Source organism: Talpa europaea (assembly GCF_964194135.1).
Source record: "Talpa europaea genome assembly, chromosome: 15".
Taxonomy (NCBI): Eukaryota; Metazoa; Chordata; class Mammalia; order Eulipotyphla; family Talpidae; genus Talpa; species Talpa europaea.
In genome coordinates, this window is record NC_140083.1 from 81467934 (window position 1) to 81493717 (window position 25784).

The 25784-nt window shown below is 38.7% G+C and overlaps 4 protein-coding genes across 5 annotated transcripts in view; all 4 read right to left on the bottom strand.

The window, feature by feature from the left end:
• Positions 1 to 3174: 3174 nt before the first annotated feature.
• The window catches only part of LOC311184950 (olfactory receptor 6C2-like), a gene marked incomplete at both ends in the record, with an annotated part of 39486 nt that continues 16876 nt past the window's right edge, over positions 3175 to 25784 (bottom strand). The window contains one exon of one of the 2 annotated variants that reach the window (XM_084255285.1): positions 3175 to 3966. In XM_084255285.1, the coding sequence (XP_084111411.1) occupies positions 3175 to 3966 (792 nt within the window). Of the gene's footprint in view, positions 4153 to 25784 lie in introns of those variants that run through there. The other variant, XM_084255284.1, reaches the window with a different exon arrangement.
• On the bottom strand, positions 9222 to 10169 carry LOC311184668 (olfactory receptor 6C2-like; the record flags this gene model as incomplete). Its single annotated transcript, XM_084254852.1, has 1 exon — positions 9222 to 10169. One exon carries the CDS (start codon positions 10167 to 10169, stop codon positions 9222 to 9224), a length of 948 nt encoding a protein of 315 aa, XP_084110978.1.
• On the bottom strand, positions 15270 to 16205 carry LOC311184980 (olfactory receptor 6C2-like; the record flags this gene model as incomplete). Its single annotated transcript, XM_084255315.1, has 1 exon — positions 15270 to 16205. One exon carries the CDS (start codon positions 16203 to 16205, stop codon positions 15270 to 15272), a length of 936 nt encoding a protein of 311 aa, XP_084111441.1.
• On the bottom strand, positions 21297 to 22244 carry LOC311184948 (olfactory receptor 6C2-like; the record flags this gene model as incomplete). The annotated part of the gene is made up of 1 exon (XM_084255282.1): positions 21297 to 22244. One exon carries the CDS (start codon positions 22242 to 22244, stop codon positions 21297 to 21299), a length of 948 nt encoding a protein of 315 aa, XP_084111408.1.

The following is a 25784-nucleotide window of genomic DNA, read 5'->3' on the forward strand; positions in this document are numbered from 1 at the left end:
GGAGAAAATCATAGAAACTATAACATCCGGAAGTAAAGATTATTATTGTTGTTTGGTTTCAGATATCACTGAGAGTAGTAAGTACGTCCTCTACTAGCCCTGATCAGCTTACTATGAAGGTGCCCGTGAGGAACAGGCAAAGAGAAGAGGTCACAGGACACGGTGTAGGGTGCAAGAAGCATATTTATGTGTGTACACGTCTCTCATTCACATCACACTCTTTGAAAATACAACATATTTTTACTGGGGCTCAAGTTACCTTTGATTCACTTTTTATTCTAAATTGGAAACGTTAAGTTGCTTGTGGGAACTTTTTGAAATATACTATCCATGCAGACATACAGAAGAAAAAATGCAGAATTCCAAAGCTTAAAGATTTTTCATTCACCTCATGGCACAATTTCAGGCGTCAGGTCCCTCAAATATCCAATAATTGTCGCTTAACCTTCCTACACCAGCAAGACTTCATGGTGCCCTTCACACCCCTGTCCAGGCAAAGCACTATCCCTGTACCCTATTTTTTTAATATCTGTTGTTTGTAGCATATCTCAAATTTTAATGCATTAAATCATTTTTCATCTCTCTTAATTCTAGGAAAGGATGGCAGTAAGGGCTTTTCTCACACAAGTCTCCTTAGTTACAACCATTGGTAACAGGACGTGGAGGCGTGTGAAGACTCAACTGAACTAATGTCCAGAATGTTCTCAGTCAGGCATCCCCACAGGGAGAGGCTAGATGACCCGGGTGTCGCTCTCTACACAGCCGCTCTGCAAAACTATTCAGCTTCCTCATGCAAAGCAATCTCGGGGTGTTTGAGTTCTCATGTGACTCCTGGATTCCTCAGGAACATTGTTCCAAAAGAGAAGGTGGAAGGAGAAATAAACCCACAGATTTATGGTCAACTAATCTTTGACAAAGGAGCAAAGACTATGCATTGGAGCAAAGAAAGTTTGTTCAATAAATGGTGCGGGGAAAACTGGGTCGCTACATGCAAAAGAATGAAGCTTGACCACTACCTCACACCATACACAAAAATCAACTCAAAATGGATTAAAGAACTAGACATAAGACCTGAAACCATAAAATACATAGAAGGAAATATAGGCGAAACACTACGGGATTTGCACATCAAAGACATCTTTACAGACACATCACCCAAAGCAGTGATAGTGAAGACAAAGATAAACAGCTGGGACTACATCAAATTAAAGAGCTTCTGCACAGCAAAAGAGACAATAACAAAAACAAAGAGAAACCCCACCAACTGGGAGAACATTTTTGCACCCAACACTAATGATAAAGGACTGATCACAAAAATCTGCAAAGAGCTGATGAGACTCAGCAACAACAAAGAAAATAATCCAGTCAAAAAATGGGCAGAAGAGCTAAAAAGAAACTTCTCTGAAGAGGAAATGCAAATGGCCAACAGACATATGAAAAAATGTTCAACATCACTTGTCATCAGGGAAATGCAAATCAAAACTACCATGAGATACCATCTTACACCAGTGAGAATGGCACATATGAAAAAAACTAGCAACAACAAATGTTGGCGAGGGTGTGGAGAAAAAGGAACTCTTCTGCACTGTTGGTGGGAGTGCAAACTGGTCCAACCACTATGGAGAGCTGTGTGGAGATTTCTGGACCTACTAAACATAGAGCTTCCATAGGATCCAGCAATTCCACTCCTAGGGATTTACCCAAAGGACACAGAAACATCAATTCCAAAGGGCACCTGCACCCCTGTGTTTATAGCAGCACTGTTTACAATAGCTAAGCTTTGGAAACAACCCAAATGCCCAAAAATAGATGACTGGATCAAGAAGATGTGGTACATATACACCATGGAATATTACTCAGCATTCAAAAAAGATAAACACATGCAATTTGCAGCAACATGGATGGCGCTGGAAGGGATCATGCTCAGCGAAATAAGCCAAAAAGAAAAAGAAAAATACCGGATGGTCTCACTCATAGCAGGAATCTAGAAAACTTAAATAAGGGACCAGGAAAATGAATATAAGAAAGTGCAAAACAAAATCAACAAAAAACTATGAACCAGAGACACTTTTTGGGGGGTGGGGGCGGGAGGGGAAGGATTGGGGTCAGAATGGGGCATTTGCAATTGTATGGGGGAATATAAAAATAAAATTATTATTTTAAAAAAATAAAATAAAATAAATTTAATAATTATGCATCTAAAATCTATAAAAATATTGTTTACTAAATTGAATAAATGTGCATATTATAAAAAAAAGAGAAGGTGGAAGGTACAAGTTCTAACGACCTATCTAAAGTCACATAACTTCATTTCTGCCACATTTTAATAGTGAAAATGGAGTCAGAGAGCCAGCTAAGGTTAAAACGCAAAGGAAATGAGCTACGTTATCTGATTGGGAAAGTAATAAAGATGTGCAGTTGTCTCTAGGCCTTCTCAACTGGGAATCTGAACACGGCCTCAAGAGCAAATGCGGATACTTACAATCAGTTTTACCTTCCACATTTTCACCCTTTCCACATCCTAGTCGCTCTGGTCCTCACTGTTTCATCATAATTTGAGGTCTTCAAATCAATTATTTTGGGTTTTAGCAGGTTTTGCTAGGTCTATTTGGAAGAATTATTCAGAAATCTATCAATTACCACAAAAGACTATTGGATTACATTTTTGTTTAACGACATTTTTGCATATATATTCACAAATACACATTATAAGAGGTAAACAGTATTATTATTATTATTATTATTATTATTATTATTCCATGAAAACCATACATTTAATGTGAGGCATCAATAAGATAGGGTTGAAGATGAAGGAAGCTTTAGATTTCCAAAAAATTGGTGTGCTTATGCTCTTGGAAAGAAAACAGAGGCTATGTTGCAGGGAGGGGAAAAGCACTGACATGAACAGAATAGACACTTCACTGCCTATAATGACCAGTGCATATTTGAGAAGATTAAAAAAAACTGATTGAAATATAGGTTAGGAAGACACAGAAATTTTAATAGAGAAACACGAATCTGCATAATACTGGCTCCGGCAGAGTTCCTTCCCAGACTTAATACCCAACTCTATTATTCCTCATATTATGAGAATATACAACTCCCCTGCTAAATATCTATCCATAAGCAGACAACATTTTTTTCTTTAACTTAAATTCCCAATTTGATAATCTACTATTTCCTTGAAAGAAATGCAAGTCTTCGGAGGGAATCATGGAAAGACTGCTTTACTTGTTTATTTCTCAGGGAGTAAATGAAAGGATTCAATAAGGGAGCAACAGATACAATCAGCAGAGAAACTGCCTTATTAATGGCCACTTCATCCTTAGCTGAGGGTTTGATATACATAAAAATGCAGCTGCCATACATCATGGAGACCACGATCATGTGGGAAGAACAGGTAGAAAAGGCTTTTTTTCTTTGCTGCATGGAAGGCAACCTCAGGATCATCCTAATGATGTATATGTAGGACAGAACCACACACAACAGGGTCATTATGAAGGTCAACACAGCACTGACTATAACCAGCTGCTCTATCAACCACGTATCTGAACAGGAATTCTTCAGTATGGGGGAAGCATCGCAGAAAAAATGGTCGATAACAAAGCCACAGAATTCCAGATGGAGGGCCAGGCTGAGGGGTGGGAGGACGATCAGGAAGCCACACACCCAGCAGCAGACTGTGAGAATCCTGCAGACCCTGCTGTTCATGATGGTCACGTAATGCAGGGGCTTGCAGATGGCCACGTAGCGGTCGTACGACATCACCGCCAACAGGAAAAACTCTGTGGCTCCACAGAGGACGACAAAAAAGATTTGAGTAAAGCAGGCTTTGATGGTCATGGTCTTGTCCCCACTTGATATCATGTACAGGTAGACAGGAACACAGGCACTAGTGTATGAGACTTCCAAGAAAGAGAAATTTTGCAGAAAGAAGTACATAGCAGTTTTTAAATGCGCATCCACGAAGACAAGAACAATGATGGTCACATTCCCCATCACGCTCAACACGTATGTGATAAACAGAAAGATAAAAGCCAAAATCTCTAGCTGTGGGTCACTGGTCAACCCCAGGATGATGAACGTTGTTATTGCTGAATGGTTTCTCATCACTGCTTTCATACTCTTGCCCAATCTTCACAGAAATGGCACAGAAAATGCATCTGAGGAGCAATGTCAAAATACGACAGAATCAGACAGTCTCTCCCTGCACCAAGCAAGTCCAGTCACACACATGTCTTTCCTTAACTAGATGCACTGGGATGTGATGGGGTAATTCCCTCAACACCACTGCGATGTACTGCGGGGACACTAAATTTATGGACAGTTTCTCTTGAAATTTACTGCTACTGAAATTGTGACAACATACTTGGATCTCCAGATTCACAGCACCATTTCCAATTCATTGTTTTCAAATTCATACTTTGGTTGTGAATTCCTATTGGACGGGAGTGATCCTTTTGATCTATACTTTATGGGATAGTCTCTCAATTACAAAACTTTTCATGTGTTTTTAGTGTTTTTTAAATAGATTTTTTTTTTCACAATATAGGATGTCTCTCCTCAGGTCGGTCACTAGAGTTTCCCACCAAGTAGCCCACAGTCTACACCACACTCCATCAAACTTCCTCCGCACCTCTGCTTACTCTCCCTCTAAACTCCCCCATTACAATACTTCTGAACTCAAAAGCTCAAACCTAAAATTCCATTGCTCCTATTATGGTACTTCATGGAATACATATAACTGGAGGATGGTGGTTACGCCCTCCCACACTCTCCAGATACCTCACCTAGTAAACAGACATTATTTAGTTCATATATAAAGGCCAAGTTACATTTTTCCCAAAAAGTCATTTGATAGCCATTTTGTCTGACTTTCTCTAAGTTTCTATATTATTCCCTTGTTTTCTATTTCCATCCTCAGCAGAAAGCTTTGATGCACAATTAAGTTAATCTCATTTGTAGACCAGGATTGAAACGTATAAATAGCTGACGGACATGCAGACATAACATGGTTCCCTTCTTATGACCACAGAAGTGGAATCTGTATTTCAGCAAAGCAGAATTAAGTGTACATGGACCTTGGAAATGTTTGTCTAGAATCAATGATATCTTTGTCAAGTACAAGCTGAATGACCTGGAGCAAGTCCCTCAGTCTCTCTGTGCTCCCAGCTTCCTGTTCTGTAAAATGGGGATAATGGGAATAGGACACTGCAGGGTTGCCAGGAGGTTTCAATGAAATAAACTATGTAACATGCTTATGATAACACTTACCACACATTAATATCATACACATATTGGCTATAAGTCTTCTTATTTTCTGAAGCCAATCTCTTGTCATCTCAAGAAGGCTCTCACCTCTACAGACAGGATCTCACACTCCACACCCTCACTCTGTCTTTCTTGCATAGACAATCTTCCACATTTCCAGATCCATCAGAAAACATTCTCTGGTGTTTCCCTTTAATAACAAAAAATGATAGACGTGCTATTAAGAAATGACATATCTAAAAACAAAAAGAAATGACACAACTACAAGTACACCCTTTACATAGGTCTGACCTTAGAAGGACATGAATCTATGTATTCAAAAATAAAAGGTCATATCCACCAAGCAGATAATTGATCTCTTTGGACACAATTTCTACCTGCTCAGTTTTATCTTCAAAGTGATGTGAACACTAATACCCAACAACCTGGTAACTCAGAGTCTGAGCAATAGCAACACAACAGTTGCTCTTAAAGTAACCTACTGAATGACATTCATGTATTCAACTCTTTGCTGTCTTTATTCAGTGATCCGGCGCCAGCGCCCACACAGAGCTACTAGCAACATGGATATTGGCCACTTGAGATTGGCTGGTCCATATTGAGATGTGTAATACTCTGAAATAAACTTCATTTTCAAGACTTGGAAGACAATTACATAATGAAGTTACCACCTACAATTTCATACCGAAAACATGTTCAGGTATATGTTAGTATTTTGCATCCATGGATTTAAATAAAATATTCTATGAAAATTAAGATCACCTGTTTCTTTTTACCATTTCTGTGCAAGATCATAGGTTTTTGAAACTGCAAAAAATTTACACTATATTTCTATGGCACCATACTCTTCTACGTCTTCAAGCTCTTTAATATAAGGAAATAAAAATAAGGATATTTTCACAAGACAAATTAGCTTCTTTTCTGACTTTCACACTGTTTGAATGTACCTACAAATGTCTATGATGTAATTATATGAGCTGTGAGATGAGAAAGCAAAGACCTTTGTCTTTGTGAGGTGAGTAGTAGCAGCTGCCCCAGTGCAGGGGCACTGCAGGACTCTGCCAGTTACAGACACCCTGATAGGAAAAGGGACATTAAGCCGGCTCTGTGGACAAAAAGCCTGCAAGTAGGTGATACTGATACTGAAAAGGGGGGATATTTAGAAAATGGAATGTTTCCTATTGGTCATTGAGATAGATGGGATATTAGTAGATAGATAATACATAAATGAGAGAGGGAGGTAGATTAAGGGAGAGAAGAAACAGTAGAGACAGATTAGTAAGGTCTTATCTTTATGTCCATCAACTACTCTACATGGGATTGCACCAATTCTATAATCAACAAAATTAGTTCTGCCACATTTTCAGTCTATGAATAGGTTCGTATGCTCTATATATAATCTGAAAGTGACTGACACTCAATGAACTATCAAAAACAAACAATATTAAAATTTACAATTTATATATTTCATTGGAATAAAACATAATCACAAATACCTTCTCTATAAATTACATATTAAAACATACCTGACTTAAAAACATTCCAGTGAACACCTTTAATATTGTTTCACCTGGAAACCATAACTCAAATGACCTTAGAGAACCTCACAGTGATAAAAAACAAGATCATCACATACATATACCTACATGGCTTCTGAATTTAGAAGAAACACCAATCTAATTGAAAACTAGGAAATAGATCCATGTACTCTGGGTAGCTGAAAGGAAGATAAAATTTCAGAGGACAAGAAGATAAAATTTCCCGGGAAAGGGAAGCTTCTCTGACTCTGCAAAATAGAGTGTTCTGGTTTTCTCTGGCCAGAACACTGGTGACTCTGTTTCCCTTATTTGCAACAGGTGTGAAGACAGTGACTAAAAAAATCCTTGGAGGCAGTGATTCAAAAGTGTCTAATTAACTTAAAATGTAATTTAGCTTGAAAAAAAAAACACTGGGACAGGCACCCATAGGGGCAATGTCCTGGGAGAGAAAAAGATGCAATGATAGCAATTTTAGTCCAAGCCTAGGAAGAAAGATTACAAAAATAAATCAGATATCCAGTCTTCCTTATTAGTGTTTGCACTGGTTGTGCAATTCAATGAGAACAGCCTTCTTATTGACAGTACACACATATTTACATTTAATATAGAAAAATTAATATACAAAATAGTGTAAACATAAGGGAGAAAATCATAGAAACTATAACATCCAGAAGTAAACATTATTATTGTGGTTTGGTTTCAGATATCGCTGAGAGAAATAACTATGTCCTCTACTGACCATGATCAGCTTGCTATGAAGGTGCCCCTGAAAAACAGGCAAAGAGAAGGGGTCACAGGACACGGCGTGGGGTGCAAGAAGCATATTTATGTGTATACACGTCTCTCATTCACATCACACTCTTTGAAAATACAACATATTTTTACTGGGGCTCTAGTTACCTTTGATTCACTTTTTATTCTAAATTGGAAAGGGTTAAGTTGCTGGTGGGAACTTTTTGAAATATACTATCCATGCAGACATACAGAAGAAAAAACGCAAAATTCCAAAGCTTGAAGATTTTTCATTCACCTCATGACACAATTTCAGGAGTCAGGTCTCTCAAATAAACAATAATTGTCCCTTAGCCTCTCTACACCAGCAAGACTTCATGGTGCCCTTCTCACAACTGTCCAGGCAAAGCACTATCCCTGTACCCTATTTTTTTAATATCTGTTGTTTGTAGCATATCTCAAATTGTAATGCATTAAATCATTTTTCATCTCTCTTAGTTCTAGGAAAGGATGGCGGTAAAGGGCTTTTCTCACACAAGTCTCCTTAGTTACAACCATTGGTAACAGGAACTGGAGGCGCGTGAAGACTCAACTGAACTAATGTCCAGAATGTTCTCAGTCAGGCATCACCCCAGGGAGAGGCTAGATGAGCCGGGGCTGACCAGGTGTCGCTCTCCACACAGCCGCTCTGCAAAACTATTCAGCTTCCTCATGGAAAAACAATCTCGGGGTGTTTGAGTTCTCATGTGACTCCCTGGATTCCTCAGGAACATAGTTCCAAAAGAGAAGGTGGAAGGTACAAGTTCTAACGACCTATCAAAAGTCACATAACTTCATTTCTGCCACATTTTAATAGTGAAAATGGAGTCAGAGAGCCAGCTAAGGTTAAAACGCAAAGGAAATGAGCTATGTTATCTGATTGGGAAAGTAATAAAGATGTGCAGTTGTCTCTAGGCCTTCTCAACTGGGAATCTGAACACGGCCTCAAGAGCAAATGCGGATACTTACAATCAGTTTTACCTTCCACATTTTCACCCTTTCCACATCCTAGTCGCTCTGGTCCTCACTGTTTCATCATAATTTGAGGTCTTCAAATCAATTATTTTGGGTTTTAGCAGGTTTTGCTAGGTCTATTTGGAAGAATTATTCAGAAATCTATCAATTACCACAAAAGACTATTGGATTACATTTTTGTTTAACGACATTTTTGCATATATATTCACAAATACAGATTACAAGAGGTAAACTGTATTATTATTATTATTACATGAAAACCATACATTTACTGTGAGGCATCAATAAGATAGGGTTGAAGATGAAGGAAGCTTTAGATTTCCAAAAAATTGATGTGCTTATGCTCTGGGAAAGAAAACAGAGGCTATGTTGCAGGGAGGGGAAAAGCACTGACATGAACAGAATAGACACTTCACTGCCTATAATGACCAGTGCATATTTGAGAAGATTAAAAAGAACTGATTGAAATATAGGTTAGGAAGACACAGAAATTTTAATAGAGAAACATGAATCTGCATAATACTGGCTCCGGCAGAGTTCCTTCCCAGACTTTATACCCAACTCTATTATTCCTCATATTATAATATACAACTCCCCTGCTAAATATCTATCCATAAGCAGACAACATTTTTTTTCTTTAACTTAAATTCCCAATTTGATAATCTACTATTTCCTTGAAAGAAATGCAAGTCTTCGGAGGGAATCATGGAAAGACTGCTTTACTTGTTTATTTCTCAGGGAGTAAATGAAAGGATTCAATAAGGGAGCAACAGATATTATCAGCAGAGAAACTGCCTTATTAATGGCCACTTCATCCTTAGCTGAGGGTTTGATATACATAAATATGCAGCTGCCATACGAGATGGAGACCACCATCATGTGAGAAGAACAGGTAGAAAAGGCTTTTTTTCTTTGCTGCAGGGAAGGCAACCTCAGGATCATCCTAATGATGTATATGTAAGACAGAACCACACACGCCAGGGTCATTATGAGGGTCAACACAGCACTGACTATAACCAGATGTTCTATCAACCACGTATCTGAACAGGAATTCTTCAGTATGGGGGAAGCATCGCAGAAAAAATGGTCGATAACAAAGCCACAGAATTCCAGATGGAGGGCCAGGCTGAGGGGTGGGAGGACGATCAGGAAGCCACATACCCAGCAGCAGACTATGAGAATCCTGCAGACCCTGCTGTTCATGATGGTCACATAATGCAGGGGCTTGCAGATGGCCACGTAGCGGTCGTATGACATCACCGCCAACAGGAAAAACTCTGTGGCTCCAAACAGAACAGCAAAAAAGATTTGGGTAAAGCAGGCTTCGATGGTCATGGTCTTGTCCCCACTTGATATCATGTACAGGTAGACAGGGACACAGGCACTAGTGTATGAGACTTCAAAGAAAGAGAAATTTTGCAGAAAGAAGTACATAGCAGTTTTTAAATGTGCATCCACGAAGACAAGAACAATGATGGTCACATTCCCCATCACGCTCAACATGTATGTGATAAACAGAAAGACAAAAACCAAAATCTCTAGCTGTGGGTCACTGGTCAACCCCAGGATGATGAACGTTGTTATTGCTGAATGGTTTCTCATCACTGCTTTCATACTCTTGCCCAATCTTCACAGAAATGCCACAGAAAATGCATCTGAGGAGCAATGTCAAAATATGGCAGAATCAGACAGTCTCTCCCTACACCAAGCAAATCGAGTCACACACATGTCTTTCCTTAACTAGATGCACTGGGATGTGATGGGGTAATTCTCTCAACGCCACTGAGATGTACTGCGGGGACACTAAATTTACGGACAGTTTCTCTTGAAAATTACTGCTACTGAAATTGTGACAACATGCCAGGATCTCCAGATTCACAGCACCATTTCCCATTCATTGTTTTCAAATTCATACTTTGGTTGTGAATTCCTATTGGACAGGAGTGATCGCTTTTGATCTATACTTTATGGGATAGTCTCTCAATTACAAAACTTTTCAGGTGTTTTTAGTGTATTTTAAATAGATTTTTTTTTCACAATATAGTATGTCTCTCCTCAGGTCGGTCACCAGAGTTTCCCACCATCAAGTAGCCCACAGTCTCCACCACACTCCATCAAACTTCCTCTGCACCTCTGCTTACTCTCCCCCTCAACTCCCCAATTACAATTCTTCTGAACTCAAAATCCCATCCTAAAATTCCTTTGCTCCTATTATGGTACTTCATAGAATGTATATAACTGGAGGATGGTGGTTATGCCCTCCCAGACTCTCCAGGTACCTCACCTAGTAAACAGACATTATTATTTAGTTCACCTATAAAGGCCAAGTTACATTTTTCCCAAAAAGTCATTTGATAGCCATTTTGTCTGACTTTCTCTAAGTTTCTATATTATTCCCTTATTTTCTATTTTCATCCTCAGCAGAAAGCTTTGATGCACAATTGAGTTAACCTCATTTGTAGACCAGGATTAAAGGTATAAATAGCAGACAGACATGCGGACATGACATGTTCCCTTTTTATGACTGCAGAAGTGGAATCCATGTTTCAGTAAAGCAGAGTTAAGTGTACATGGACCTTGGAAGTGTTTGTCTAGAATCAATCATATCTCTGTCAAGTACATGCTGAATGAACTGGAGCAAGTCCCTTAATCTCTGTGCTCCCAGCTTCCTGTTCTGTAAAATGGGGATATTGGAAATAGGACACTGCAGCGTTGCCAGGAGTTTTCAATGAAATAATCTATGTAACATGCTTATGATAACACTTACCACACGTTAATATCATACACATATTTGCTATAAATCTTATTTTCTGAAGCCAATCTCTTTTCATCTCAAGGAGGCTCTTAATTCTACAGAAAGTATCTCACCCTCCACACCCCCACTCTGTCTTTCCTGCATAGTCAAAGTCTTCCACATTTCCAGATCCATCAGAAAACATACTCTGGTGTTTCCCTTTAGTAAAAAAAAAAAAAAGAATAAACACATTAATAAAACGTGACACATCTACAAGTATACCATTTACATTGGTTTGACTTTACAAGGACATGACTACGTATTCAAAAATAAAAGGTCATATCCACCATGCAGATAACCGACCTCTTTTGGCACAATTTCTACCTGTTCAGTTTTTCTTCAAAGTGATGTGAACACTAATACCCAACCACCTGCTAACTTAGAGTCCGAGAAATAGCAACACAACAGTTGCTCTTGAAGTAACCTAATAAATGACATTCATATATTCAACTCTTTGCTGTCTTTATTCAGTGATCTGGCCACCAGTGCCCACATAGAGCTACTAGCTACATGGACACTGGCCACTTGAGTTCGCCTGGTCCATATTGAGATGTGCTAATACTCTGAAATACACTTCATTTTCAAGACTTGAAAGACAATTACATAATGAAGTTACCACCTATAATTTTATACTGAAAACTTGCTAAAGGATATGAGAATATTTTGCATCTATGAAGTTAAATAAACTCTTCTATGAAAATTAAGCTCACCTATTTCTTTTTACCATTTCTATGCAGGATCACAGATTTTTGAAACTGCAAATGCATTTACACTATATTTCTATGGGACCACACTCTTCTAGGTCTTCAAGCTCTGTAATATAAGGAAATAAAAAAGAAAGATCTTCTCACAAGACAAATTAGCTTGTTTTCTGACTTTGACTCTGCTTTAATATACCCACAAATGTCTGTGATGTAATTATATGAGCCGTGAGATGAGAAAGTGAAGACCTTTTTCTTTGTGAGATGAGTACTAGCAGCTGCCCCAGCGCAGAGGCACTGCAGGAATCTGCCAGTTACAGACACCCTGATAGGAAAAGGGACATTAACCCAGCTCTGTGGACAAAAAGTTTGCAAGTAGGTGATGCTGACACTGAAAGAGTGGGATTTAGAAAATGGAATGTTTCCTATTGGTCACTGAGAGTGATGGGATATTAGTAGATAGATAATAAATGAGAGAGAGGGGTAGATAAAGGGAGAGAAGAAATGGTAGAGAGACAGATTAGTAAGGTCTTATCTTTATGTCCATCAACCACTCTATATGGGATTGCACCAATTCTATAACCACAAAATTAGTTCTGCCACATTTTCAATCTACAAAATGGTTTGTGTGCCTATAAATAATCTGAAGGTGACTGACTCAATGACTATCAAAAACAAACAATATTAAAATTTAAATTCATGTTTCACTGGAATAAAACAATCACAAATACCTTCTCTATAAATTCCATATTAAAACATACCTGACTTAAAAACATTCCAGTGCTTACCTTCAATATTGTTTCACCTGGAAGCCATAACTCAAATGACCTTAGAGAACCTCACTGTGAAAAACACATCTAGAAGCAAGATCATCTGAAAGCATTTCTAGTCCCGTATTCCTAGTATATTCATCACATATATATGTGTACATGGCTTCTGAATTTAGAAGAAACGCCAATCTTATTGAAATAAGGAAACAGATCCATGGACTCTGGGTAGCTGAAAGGAAGATAAAATTTCAGAGGACAAGGAGTGGTTAAGATGCTTCTCTGACTCTGAAAGAGTGTTCTGGCTTTCTCTGGGCAGAACCCCCGTGACTCTATTTCCCTTATCTGCAAAGGTGTGAAGACAAGTGACTAAAAAAGTCCTTGGAGGCAGTGATTCAAAAGTGTCTAATTAACTTAAAATGTAATTTAGCTTGAGAAAAAAAAAATCACCAGGGCAGGCACCCATAGGGGCAATGTCCTGGGAGAGAAAAAGATGCAATGATAGCAATTTTAGTCCAAGCCTAGGAAGAAAGATTACAAAAGTAAATCAGATATCCAGTCTTCCTTACTAGTGTTTACAATGGTTGTGCAATTCAATGAGAACAGCCTTCTTATTGACAGTACACACATATTTACATTTAATATAGAAAAATTAATGTACAAAATAGTGTAAACATGGGGGAGAAAATCATAGAAACTATAACATCCAGAAGTAAAAATTATTACAGTTGTTTGGATTCAGATATCGCTGAGAGAAATAACTATGTCCTCTACTGACCATGATCAGCTTGCTATGAAGGTGCGCCTGAGGAACAGGCAAAGAGAAGGGGTCACAGGACACGGCGTGGGGTGCAAGAAGCATATTTATGTGTGTACACGTCTCTCATTCACATCACACTCTTTGAAAATACAACGTATTTTTACTGGGGCTCAAGCTACCTTTGATTCACTTTTTATTCTAAATTGGAAAGGGTTAAGTTGCTGGTGGGAACTTTTTGAAATATGCTATCCATGCAGACATACAGAAGAAAAAACGCAAAATTCCAAAGCTTGAAGATTTTTCATTCACCTCATGGCACAATTTCAGGCGTCAGGTCTCTCAAATAAACAATAATTGTCGCTTAGCCTCTCTACACCAGCAAGACTTCATGGTGCCCTTCTCACCCCTGTCCAGGCAAAGCACTATCCCTGTACCCTATTTTTTTACTATCTGTTGTTTGTAGCATATCTCAAATTTTAATGCATTAAATCATTTTTCATCTCTCTTAGTCCTAGGAAAGGATGGAGGTAAAGGGTTTTTCTCACACAAGTCTCCTTAGTTACAACCATTGGTAACAGGACGTGGAGGCGCGTGAAGACTCAACTGAACTAATGTCCAGAATGTTCTCAGTCAGGCATCCCCCCAGGGAGAGACTAGATGAGCCGGGGCTGACCAGGTGTCGCTCTCCACACAGCCACTCTGCAAAACTATTCAGCTTCCTCATGCAAAGCAATCTCGGGGTGTTTGAGTTCTCATGTGACTCCCTGGATTCCTCAGGAACATTGTTCCAAAAGAGAAGGTGGAAGGTACAAGTTCTAACGACCTATCTAAAGTCACATAACTTCATTTCTGCCACATTTTAATAGTGAAAATGGAGTCAGAGAGCCAGCTAAGGTTAAAACGCAAAGGAAATGAGCTACGTTATCTGATTGGGAAAGTAATAAAGATGTGCAGTTGTCTCTAGGCCTTCTCAACTGGGAATCTGAACGCGGCCTCAAGAGCAAATGCGGATACTTACAATCAGTTTTACCTTCCACACTTTCACCCTTTCCACATTCTAGTCGCTCTGGTCCTCACTGTTTCATCATAATTTGAGGTCTTCAAATCAATTATTTTGGGTTTTAGCAGGTTTTGCTAGGTCTATTTGGAAGAATTATTCAGAAATCTATCAATTACCACAAAAGACTATTGGATTACATTTTTGTTTAACGACATTTTTGCATATATATTCACAAATACAGATTACAAGAGGTAAACTGTATTATTATTATTATTACATGAAAACCATACATTTACTGTGAGGCATCAATAAGATAGGGTTGAAGATGAAGGAAACTTTAGATTTCCTAAAAATTGGTGTGCTTATGCTCTTGGAAAGAAAACAGAGGCTATGTTGCAGGGAGGGGAAAGCACTGACATGAACAGAATAAACACAACACTACCTATAATGACAAGTGCATATTTGAGAAAATTAATAAGAACTGATTGAAATGTAGGTTAGGAAGAAACAGAAATTTTAATAGAGAAACATGAATCTGCATAATACTGGCTCTGGCAGAGTTCCTTCCTAGACTTTATGCCCAACTCTTTTATTCCTCATATTATGAGAATATACAACTCCCCTGCTACATATCTTTCCATAAGCAGACAAATTTTTTTTTCTTTAACTTAAATTCCCAATTTGATAAACTACTATTTCCTTGAAAGTAATGCAAGTCTTCTGAGGGTGTCATGGAAAGACTGCTTTACTTGTTTATTTCTCAGGGAGTAAATGAAAGGATTCAATAAGGGAGCAACAGATACTATCAGGAGAGAAACTGCCTTATTAATGGCCACTTCATCCTTAGCTGAGGGTTTAATATACATAAAAATGCAGCTGCCATACATCATGGAGACCACGATCATGTGGGAAGAACAGGTAGAAAAGGCTTTTTTTCTTTGCTGCATGGAAGGCAACCTCAGGATCATCCTAATGATGTATACATAGGACAGACCCACACAGAACAGGGTAATTATGAAGGTCAACACAGCATTGACTATAACCAGCTGCTCTATCAACCACGTATCTGAACAGGAATTCTTCAGTATGGGGGAAGCATCGCAGAAAAAATGGTCGATAACAAAGCCACAGAATTCCAGATGGAGGGCCAGGCTGAGGGATGGGAGGATGATCAGGAAGCCAAACACCCAGCAGCAGAATATGAGAATCCTGCACACCCTGCTGTTCATGATGGTCACGTAATGCAAGGGCTTGCAGATGGCCACGTAGCGGTCGTACGACATCACCGCCAACAGGAAAAACTCTGTGGCTCCACACAGGACGACAAAAAAGATCTGGGTAAAGCAGGCTTTGATGGTCATGGTCTTGTCCCCACTTGATATCATGTACAGGTAGACAGGGACACAGGCACTAGTGTATGAGACTTCCAAGAAAGAGAAATTTTGCAGAAAGAAGTACATAGCAGTTTTTAAATGTGCATCCACGAAGACAAGAACAATGATGGTCACATTCCCCATCACGCTCAACATGTATGTGATAAACAGAAAGACAAAAACCAAAATCTCTAGCTGTGGGTCACTGGTCAACCCCAGGATGATGAACGTTGTTATTGCTGAATGGTTTCTCATCACTGCTTTCGTACTCTTGCCCAATCTTCACAGAAATGCCACAGAAAATGCATCTGAGGAGCAATGTCAAAATATGGCAGAATCAGACGGTCTCTCCCTGCACCAAGCAAATCGAGTCACACACATGTCTTTCCTTAACTAAATTCACTAGGATGTGATGGGGTAATTCTCTCAACGCCACTGAGATGTACTGCGGGGACACTAAATTTATGGACAGTTTCTCTTGAAATTTACTGCTACTGAAATTGTGACAACATGCCAGGATCTCCAGATTCACAGCACCATTTCCCATTCATTGTTTTCAAATTCATACTTTGGTTGTGAATTCCTATTGGACAGGAGTGATCCCTTTTGATCTATACTTTATGGGATAGTCTCTCAATTACAAAACTTTTCAGGTGTTTTTAGTGTATTTTAAATAGATATTTTTTCACAATATAGGATGTCTCTCCTCAGGTCGGTCACCAGAGTTTCCCACCACCAAGTAGCCCACAGTCTCCACCACACTCCATCAAACTTCCTCTGCACCTCTGCTTACTCTCCCCCTCAACTCCCCAATACAATACTTCTGAACTCAAAAGCTCAATCCTAAAATTCCTTTGCTCCTATTATAGTACTTGATAGAATGCATATAACTGGAGGATGGTGGTTATGCCCTCCCAGACTCTCCAGAGAGCTCACCAAGTAAACAGACATTATTTAGTTCATATATAAAGGCCAAGTTACATTTTTCCCAAAAAGTCATTTGATAGCCATTTTGTCTGACATTCTCTAACTTTCTATATTATTCCCTTGTTTTCTATTTCCATCCTCAGCAGAAAGCTTTGATGCACAATTGAGTTAACCTCATTTGTAGACCAGGATTAAAGGTATAAATAGCAGACAGACATGCGGACATGACATGTTCCCTTTTTATGACTGCAGAAGTAGAATCCATGTTTCAGTAAAGCAGAGTTAAGTGTACATGGACCTTGGAAGTGTTTATCTAGAATCAATCATATCTCTGTCAAGTACATGCTGAATGAACTGGAGCAAGTCCCTTAATCTCTGTGCTCCCAGCTTCCTGTTCTGTAAAATGGGGATATTGGAAATAGGACACTGCAGCGTTGCCAGGAGTTTTCAATGAAATAATCTATGTAACATGCTTATGATAACACTTACCACATGTTAATATCATACACATATTTGCTATAAATCTTATTTTCTGAAGCCAATCTCTTTTCATCTCAAGGAGGCTCTTAATTCTACAGAAAGTATCTCACCCTCCACACCCCCACTCTGTCTTTCCTGCATAGTCAAAGTCTTCCACATTTCCAGATCCATCAGAAAACATACTCTGGTGTTTCCCTTTAGTAAAAAAAAGAATAAACACATTAATAAAACGTGAACATCTACAAGTATACCCTTTACATTGGTTTGACTTTACAAGGACATGACTACGTATTCAAAAATAAAAGGTCATATCCACCATACAGATAACCGACCTCTTTTGGCACAATTTCTACCTGTTCAGTTTTTCTTCAAAGTGATGTGAACACTAATACCCAACCACCTGCTAACTTAGAGTCCGAGAAATAGCAACACAACAGTTGCTCTTAAAGTAACCTAATAAATGACATTCATATATTCAACTCTTTGCTGTCTTTATTCAGTGATCTGGCCACCAGTGCCCACATAGAGCTACTAGCTACATGGACACTGGCCACTTGAGTTCGCCTGGTCCATATTGAGATGTGCTAATACTCTGAAATACACTTCATTTTCAAGACTTGAAAGACAATTACATAATGAAGTTACCACCTATAATTTTATACTGAAAACTTGCTAAAGGATATGAGAATATTTTGCATCTATGAAGTTCAATAAACTCTTCTATGAAAATTAAGCTCACCTATTTCTTTTTACCATTTCTGTGCAGGATCACAGATTTTTGAAACTGCAAATGCATTTACACTATATTTCTATGGAACCACACTCTTCTAGGTCTTCAAGCACTGTAATAAAGAAATACAAAGAAGGATCTTCTCGCAAGACAAATTAGCTTGTTTTTTGACTTTGACTCTGCTTTAATATACCCACAAATGTCTGTGATGTAATTATATGAGCCGTGAGATGAGAAAGTGAAGAACTTTGTCTTTGTGAGGTGAGTAGTAGCATTGCCCGGCACGGAGGCACTGCAGGAATCTGCCAGTTACAGACACCCTGATAGGAAAAGGGACATTAACCCAGCTCTGTGGACAAAAAGTTTGCAAGTAGGTGATGCTGACACTGAAAGAGTGGGATTTAGAAAATGGAATGTTTCCTATTGGTCACTGAGAGTGATGGGATATTAGTAGATAGATAATAAATGAGAGAGAGGGGTAGATAAAGGGAGAGAAGAAATGGTAGAGAGACAGATTAGTAAGGTCTTATCTTTATGTCCATCAACCACTCTATATGGGATTGCACCAATTCTATAACCACACAATTAGTTCTGCCACATTTTCAATCTACAAAATGGTTTGTGTACCTATAAATAATCTGAAAGTGACTGACTCGATGACTATCAAAAACAAACAATATTAAAATTTACAATTCATGTTTCACTGGAATAAAACAATCACAAATACCTTCTCTATAAATTCCATATTAAAACATACCTGACTTAAAAACATTCCAGTGCTTACCTTCAATATTGTTTCACCTGGAAGCCATAACTCAAATGACCTTAGAGAACCTCACTGTGAAAAACACATCTAGAAGCAAGATCATCTGAAAGCATTTCTAGTCCCGTATTCCTAGTATATTCATCACATATATATGTGTACATGGCTTCTGAATTTAGAAGAAACGCCAATCTTATTGAAATAAGGAAACAGATCCATGGACTCTGGGTAGCTGAAAGGAAGATAAAATTTCAGAGGACAAGGAGTGGTTAAGATGCTTCTCTGACTCTGAAAGAGTGTTCTGGCTTTCTCTGGGCAGAACCCCCGTGACTCTATTTCCCTTATCTGCAAAGGTGTGAAGACAAGTGACTACAAAAGTCCTTGGAGGCAGTGATTCAAAAGTGTCTAATTAACTTAAAATGTAATTTAGCTTGAGAAAAAAAAATCACCAGGGCAGGCACCCATAGGGGCAATGTCCTGGGAGAGAAAAAGATGCAATGATAGCAATTTTAGTCCAAGCCTAGGAAGAAAGATTACAAAAGTAAATCAGATATCCAGTCTTCCTTACTAGTGTTTACAATGGTTGTGCAATTCAATGAGAACAGCCTTCTTATTGACAGTACACACATATTTACATTTAATATAGAAAAATTAATGTACAAAATAGTGTAAACATGGGGGAGAAAATCATAGAAACTATAACATCCAGAAGTAAAAATTATTACAGTTGTTTGGTTTCAGATATCGCTGAGAGTAATAAGTATGTCCTCTACTGACCATGATCAGCTTGCTCTGAAGGTGCCCCTGAGGAACAGGCAAAGAGAAGGGGTCACAGGACACGGCGTGGGGTGCAAGAAGCATATTTATGTGTGTACACGTCTCTCATTCACATCACACTCTTTGAAAATACAACGTATTTTTACTGGGGCTCAAGCTACCTATGATTCACTTTTTATTCTAAATTGGAAAGGGTTAAGTTGCTTATGGGAACTTTTTGAAATATGCTATCCATGCAGACATACAGAAGAAAAAACGCAAAATTCCAAAGCTTGAAGATTTTTCATTCACCTCATGGCACAATTTCAGGCGTCAGGTCTCTCAAATAAACAATAATTGTCGCTTAGCCTCTCTACACCAGCAAGACTTCATGGTGCTTTTCTCACCCCTGTCCAGGCAAAGCACTATCCCTGTACCCTATTTTTTTACTATCTGTTGTTTGTAGCATATCTCAAATTTTAATGCATTAAATCATTTTTCATCTCTCTTAGTCCGAGGAAAGGATGGAGGTAAAGGGTTTTTCTCACACAAGTCTCCTTAGTTACAACCATTGGTAACAGGACCTGGAGGCGTGTGAAGACTCAACAGAACTAATGTCCAGAATGTTCTCAGTCAGGCATCCCCCCAGGGAGAGGCTAGATGAGCCGGGGCTGACCAGGTGTCGCTCTCCACACAGCCGCTCTGCAAAACTATTCAGCTTCCTCATGCAAAGCAATCTCGGGGTGTTTGAGTTCTCATGTGACTCCTGGATTCCTCAGGAACATTGTTCCAAAAGAGAAGGTGGAAGGTACAAGTTCGAACGACCTATCTAAAGTCACATAACTTCATTTCTGCCACATTTTAATAGTGAAAATGGAGTCAGAGAGCCAGCTAAGGTTAAAACGCAAAGGAAATGAGCTACGTTATCTGATTGGGAAAGTAATAAAGATGTGCAGTTGTCTCTAGGCCTTCTCAACTGGGAATCTGAACACGGCCTCAAGAGCAAATGCGGATACTTACAATCAGTTTTACCTTCCACATTTTCACCCTTTCCACATCCTAGTCGCTCTGGTCCTCACTGTTTCATCATAATTTGAGGTCTTCAAATCAATTATTTTGGGTTTTAGCAGGTTTTGCTAGGTCTATTTGGAAGAATTATTCAGAAATCTATCAATTACCACAAAAGACTATTGGATTACATTTTTGTTTAACGACATTTTTGCATATATATTCACAAATACAGCTTACAAGAGGTAAACTGTATTATTATTATTATTACATGAAAACCATACATTTACTGTGAGGCATCAATAAGATAGGGTTGAAGATGAAGGAAGCTTTAGATTTCCAAAAAATTGATGTGCTTATGCTCTGGGAAAGAAAACAGAGGCTATGTTGCAGGGAGGGGAAAGCACTGACATGAACAAAATAGACACAACACTGCCTATAATGACCAGTGCATATTTGAGAAGATTAAAAAGAACTGATTGAAATATAGGTTAGGAAGACACAGAAATTTTAATAGAGAAACATGAATCTGCATAATACTGGCTACGGCAGAGTTCCTTCCCAGACTTTATACCCAACTCTATTATTCCTCATATTATAATATACAACTCCCCTGCTAAATATCTATCCATAAGCAGACAACATTTTTTTCTTTAACTTAAATTCCCAATTTGATAATCTACTATTTCCTTGAAAGAAATGCAAGTCTTCGGAGGGAATCATGGAAAGACTGCTTTACTTGTTTATTTCTCAGGGAGTAAATGAAAGGATTCAATAAGGGAGCAACAGATATTATCAGCAGAGAAACTGCCTTATTAATGGCCACTTCATCCTTAGCTGAGGGTTTGATATACATAAATATGCAGCTGCCATACGAAATGGAGACCACCATCATGTGAGAAGAACAGGTGGAAAAGGCTTTTTTTCTTTGCTGCATGGAAGGCAACCTCAGGATCATCCTAATGATGTATATGTAGGACAGAACCACACACGCCAGGGTTGGCATGAAAGTCAGCACAGCACTGACTATAACCAGCTGCTCTATCAACCACGTATCTGAACAGGAATTCTTCAGTATGGGGGAAGCATCGCAGAAAAAATGGTCGATAACAAAGCCACAGAATTCCAGATGGAGGGCCAGGCTGAGGGGTGGGAGGACGATCAAGAAGCCACATACCCAGCAGCAGAATATGAGATTCCTGCAGACCCTGCTGTTCATGATGGTCACATAATGCAGGGGCTTGCAGATGGCCACGTAGCGGTCGTACGACATCACCGCCAACAGGAAAAACTCTGTGGCTCCAAACAGAAGAGCAAAAAAGATTTGGGTAAAGCAGGCTTTGATGGTCATGGTCTTGTCCCCACTTGATATCATGTACAGGTAGACAGGGACACAGGCACTAGTGTATGAGACTTCCAAGAAAGAGAAATTTTGCAGAAAGAAGTACATAGCAGTTTTTAAATGTGCATCCACGAAGACAAGAACAATGATGGTCACATTCCCCATCACGCTCAACATGTATGTGATAAACAGAAAGACAAAAACCAAAATCTCTAGCTGTGGGTCACTGGTCAACCCCAGGATGATGAACGTTGTTATTGCTGAATGGTTTCTCATCACTGCTTTCATACTCTTGCCCAATCTTCACAGAAATGCCACAGAAAATGCATCTGAGGAGCAATGTCAAAATATGGCAGAATCAGACGGTCTCTCCCTGCACCAAGCAAATCGAGTCACACACGTCTTTCCTTAACTAAATTCACTAGGATGTGATGGGGTAATTCTCTCAACGCCACTGAGATGTACTGCGGGGACACTAAATTTATGGACAGTTTCTCTTGAAATTTACTGCTACTGAAATTGTGACAACATGCCAGGATCTCCAGATTCACAGCACCATTTCCCATTCATTGTTTTCAAATTCATACTTTGGTTGTGAATTCCTATTGGACAGGAGTGATCCCTTTTGATCTATACTTTAGTGTATTTTAAATAGATATTTTTTCACAATATAGGATGTCTCTCCTCAGGTCGGTCACCAGAGTTTCCCACCACCAAGTAGCCCACAGTCTACACCACACTCCATCAAACTTCCTCTGCACCTCTGCTTACTCTCCCCCTCAACTCCCCAATTACAATACTTCTGAACTCAAAATCCAATCCTAAAATTCCTTTGCTCCTATTATGGTACTTCATAGAATGTATATAACTGGAGGATGGTGGTTATGCCCTCCCAGACTCTCCAGGTACCTCACCTAGTAAACAGACATTATTATTTAGTTCATCTATAAAGGCTAAGTGACATTTTTCCCAAAAAGTCATTTAATAGCCATTTTGTCTGACTTTCTCTAAGTTTCTATATTATTCCCTTATTTTCTATTTCCATCCTCAGCAGAAAGCTTTGATGCACAATTGAGTTAACCTCATTTGTAGACCAGGATTAAAGGTATAAATAGCAGACGGACATGTGGACGTGACATGTTCCCTTTTTATGACTGCAGAAGTGGAATCCATGTTTCAGTAAAGCAGAGTTAAGTGTACATGGACCTTGGAAGTGTTTGTCTAGAATCAATCATATCTCTGTCAAGTACATGCTGAATGAACTGGAGCAAGTCCCTTAATCTCTGTGCTCCCAGCTTTCTGTTCTGTAAAATGGGGATATTGGAAATAGGACACTGCAGCGTTGCCAGGAGTTTTCAATGAAATAATCCGTGTAACATGCTTATGATTACACTTACCACACGTTAATATCATACACATATTTGCTATAAATCTTATTTTCTGAAGCCAATCTCTTTTCATCTCAAGGAGGCTCTTAATTCTACAGAAAGTATCTCACCCTCCACACCCCCACTCTGTCTTTCCTGCATAGTCAAAGTCTTCCACATTTCCAGATCCATCAGAAAACATACTCTGGTGTTTCCCTTTAGTAAAAAAAAGAATAAACACATTAATAAAACGTGACACATCTACAAGAATACCATTTACATTGGTTTGACTTTACAAGGACATGACTACGTATTCAAAAATAAAAGGTCATATCCACCATGCAGATAACCGACCTCTTTTGGCACAATTTCTACCTGTTCAGTTTTTCTTCAAAGTGATGTGAACACTAATACCCAACCACCTGCTAACTTAGAGTCCGAGAAATAGCAACACAACAGTTGCTCTTGAAGTAACCTAATAAATGACATTCATATATTCAACTCTTTGCTGTCTTTATTCAGTGATCTGGCCACCAGTGCCCACATAGAGCTACTAGCTACATGGACACTGGCCACCTGAGATTGGCTGGTCCATATTGAGATGTGCTAATACTCTGAAATATACTTCATTTTCAAGACTTGAAAGACAATTACATAATGAAGTTACCACCTATAATTTTATACTGAAAACTTGCTAAAGGATATAAGAATATTTTGCATCTATGAAGTTCAATAAACTCTTCTATGAAAATTAAGCTCACCTATTTCTTTTTACCATTTCTGTGCAGGATCACAGATTTTTGAAACTGCAAATGCATTTACACTATATTTCTATGGAACCACACTCTTCTAGGTCTTCAAGCTCTGTAATAAAGAAATACAAAGAAGGATCTTCTCGCAAGACAAATTAGCTTGTTTTTTGACTTTGACTCTGCTTTAATATACCCACAAATGTCTGTGATGTAATTATATGAGCCATGAGATGAGAAAGTGAAGACCTTTGTCTTTGTGAGATGAGTACTAGCAGCTGCCCCAGCGCAGAGGCACTGCAGGACTCTGCCAGTTACAGACATCACGATAGGAAAAGGGACATTAACCCGGCTCTGTGGACAAAAAGTTTGCAAGTAGGTGATGCTGACACTGAAAGAGGGGGATTTAGAAAATGGAATGTTTCCTATTGGTCATTGAGAGAGATGGGATATTAGTAGATAGATAATAAATAAATGAGAGAGGGGGGTAGATAAAGGGAGAGAAGAAATGGTAGAGAGACAGATTAGTAAGGTCTTATCTTTATGTCCATCAACCACTCTATATGGGATTGCACCAATTCTATAACCACAAAATTAGTTCTGCCACATTTTCAATCTACAAAATGGTTTGTGTACCTATAAATAATCTGAAAGTGACTGACTCGATGACTATCAAAAACAAACAATATTAAAATTTACAATTCATGTTTCACTGGAATAAAACAATCACAAATACCATCTCTATAAATTACATATTAAAACATACCTGACTTAAAAACATTCCAGTGCTTACCTTCAATATTGTTTCACCTGGAAGCCATAACTCAAATGACTGTGAAAAACACATCTAAAAGCTAAATCATCTAAAAGCATTTCTAGTCCCGTATTCCTAGTATATTCATCACACATATATGTGTACATGGCTTCTGAATTTAGAAGAAACGCCAATCTTATTGAAATAAGGAAACAGATCCATGGACTCTGGGTAGCTGAAAGGAAGATAAAATTTCAGAGGACAAGGTGTGGTTAAGAAGCTTCTCTGACTCTGCAAAATAGAGTGTTCTGGTTTTCTCTGGCGAGAACACTCATGACTCTGTTTCCCTTATCTGCAAAGGTGTGAAGACAAGTGACTAAAAAAGTCCTTGGAGGCAGTGATTCAAAAGTGTCTAATTAACTTAAAATGTAATTTAGCTTGAGAAAAAAAAAATCACCAGGGCAGGCACCCATAGGGGCAATGTCCTGGGAGAGAAAAAGATGCAATGATAGCAATTTTAGTCCAAGCCTAGGAAGAAAGATTACAAAAGTAAATCAGATATCCAGTCTTCCTTTCTAGTGTTTACACTGGTTGTGCAATTCAACGAGGACAGCCTTCTTATTGACGGTACACACATATTTACATTTAATATAGAAAAATTAATACACAAAATAGTGTAAACGTGGGGGAGATAATCATAGCAACTATAACATCCAGAAGTAAACATTATTATTGTTGTTTGGTTTCAGATATCACTGAGAGTAATAAGTATGTCCTCTACTGACCATGATCAGCTTGCTATGAAGGTGCCCCTGAGGAACAGGCAAAGAGAAGGGGTCACAGGACACGGCGTGGGGTGCAAGAAGCATATTTATGTGTATACACGTCTCTCATTCACATCACACTCTTTGAAAATACAACATATTTTTACTGGGGTTCAAGCTATCTTTGATTCACT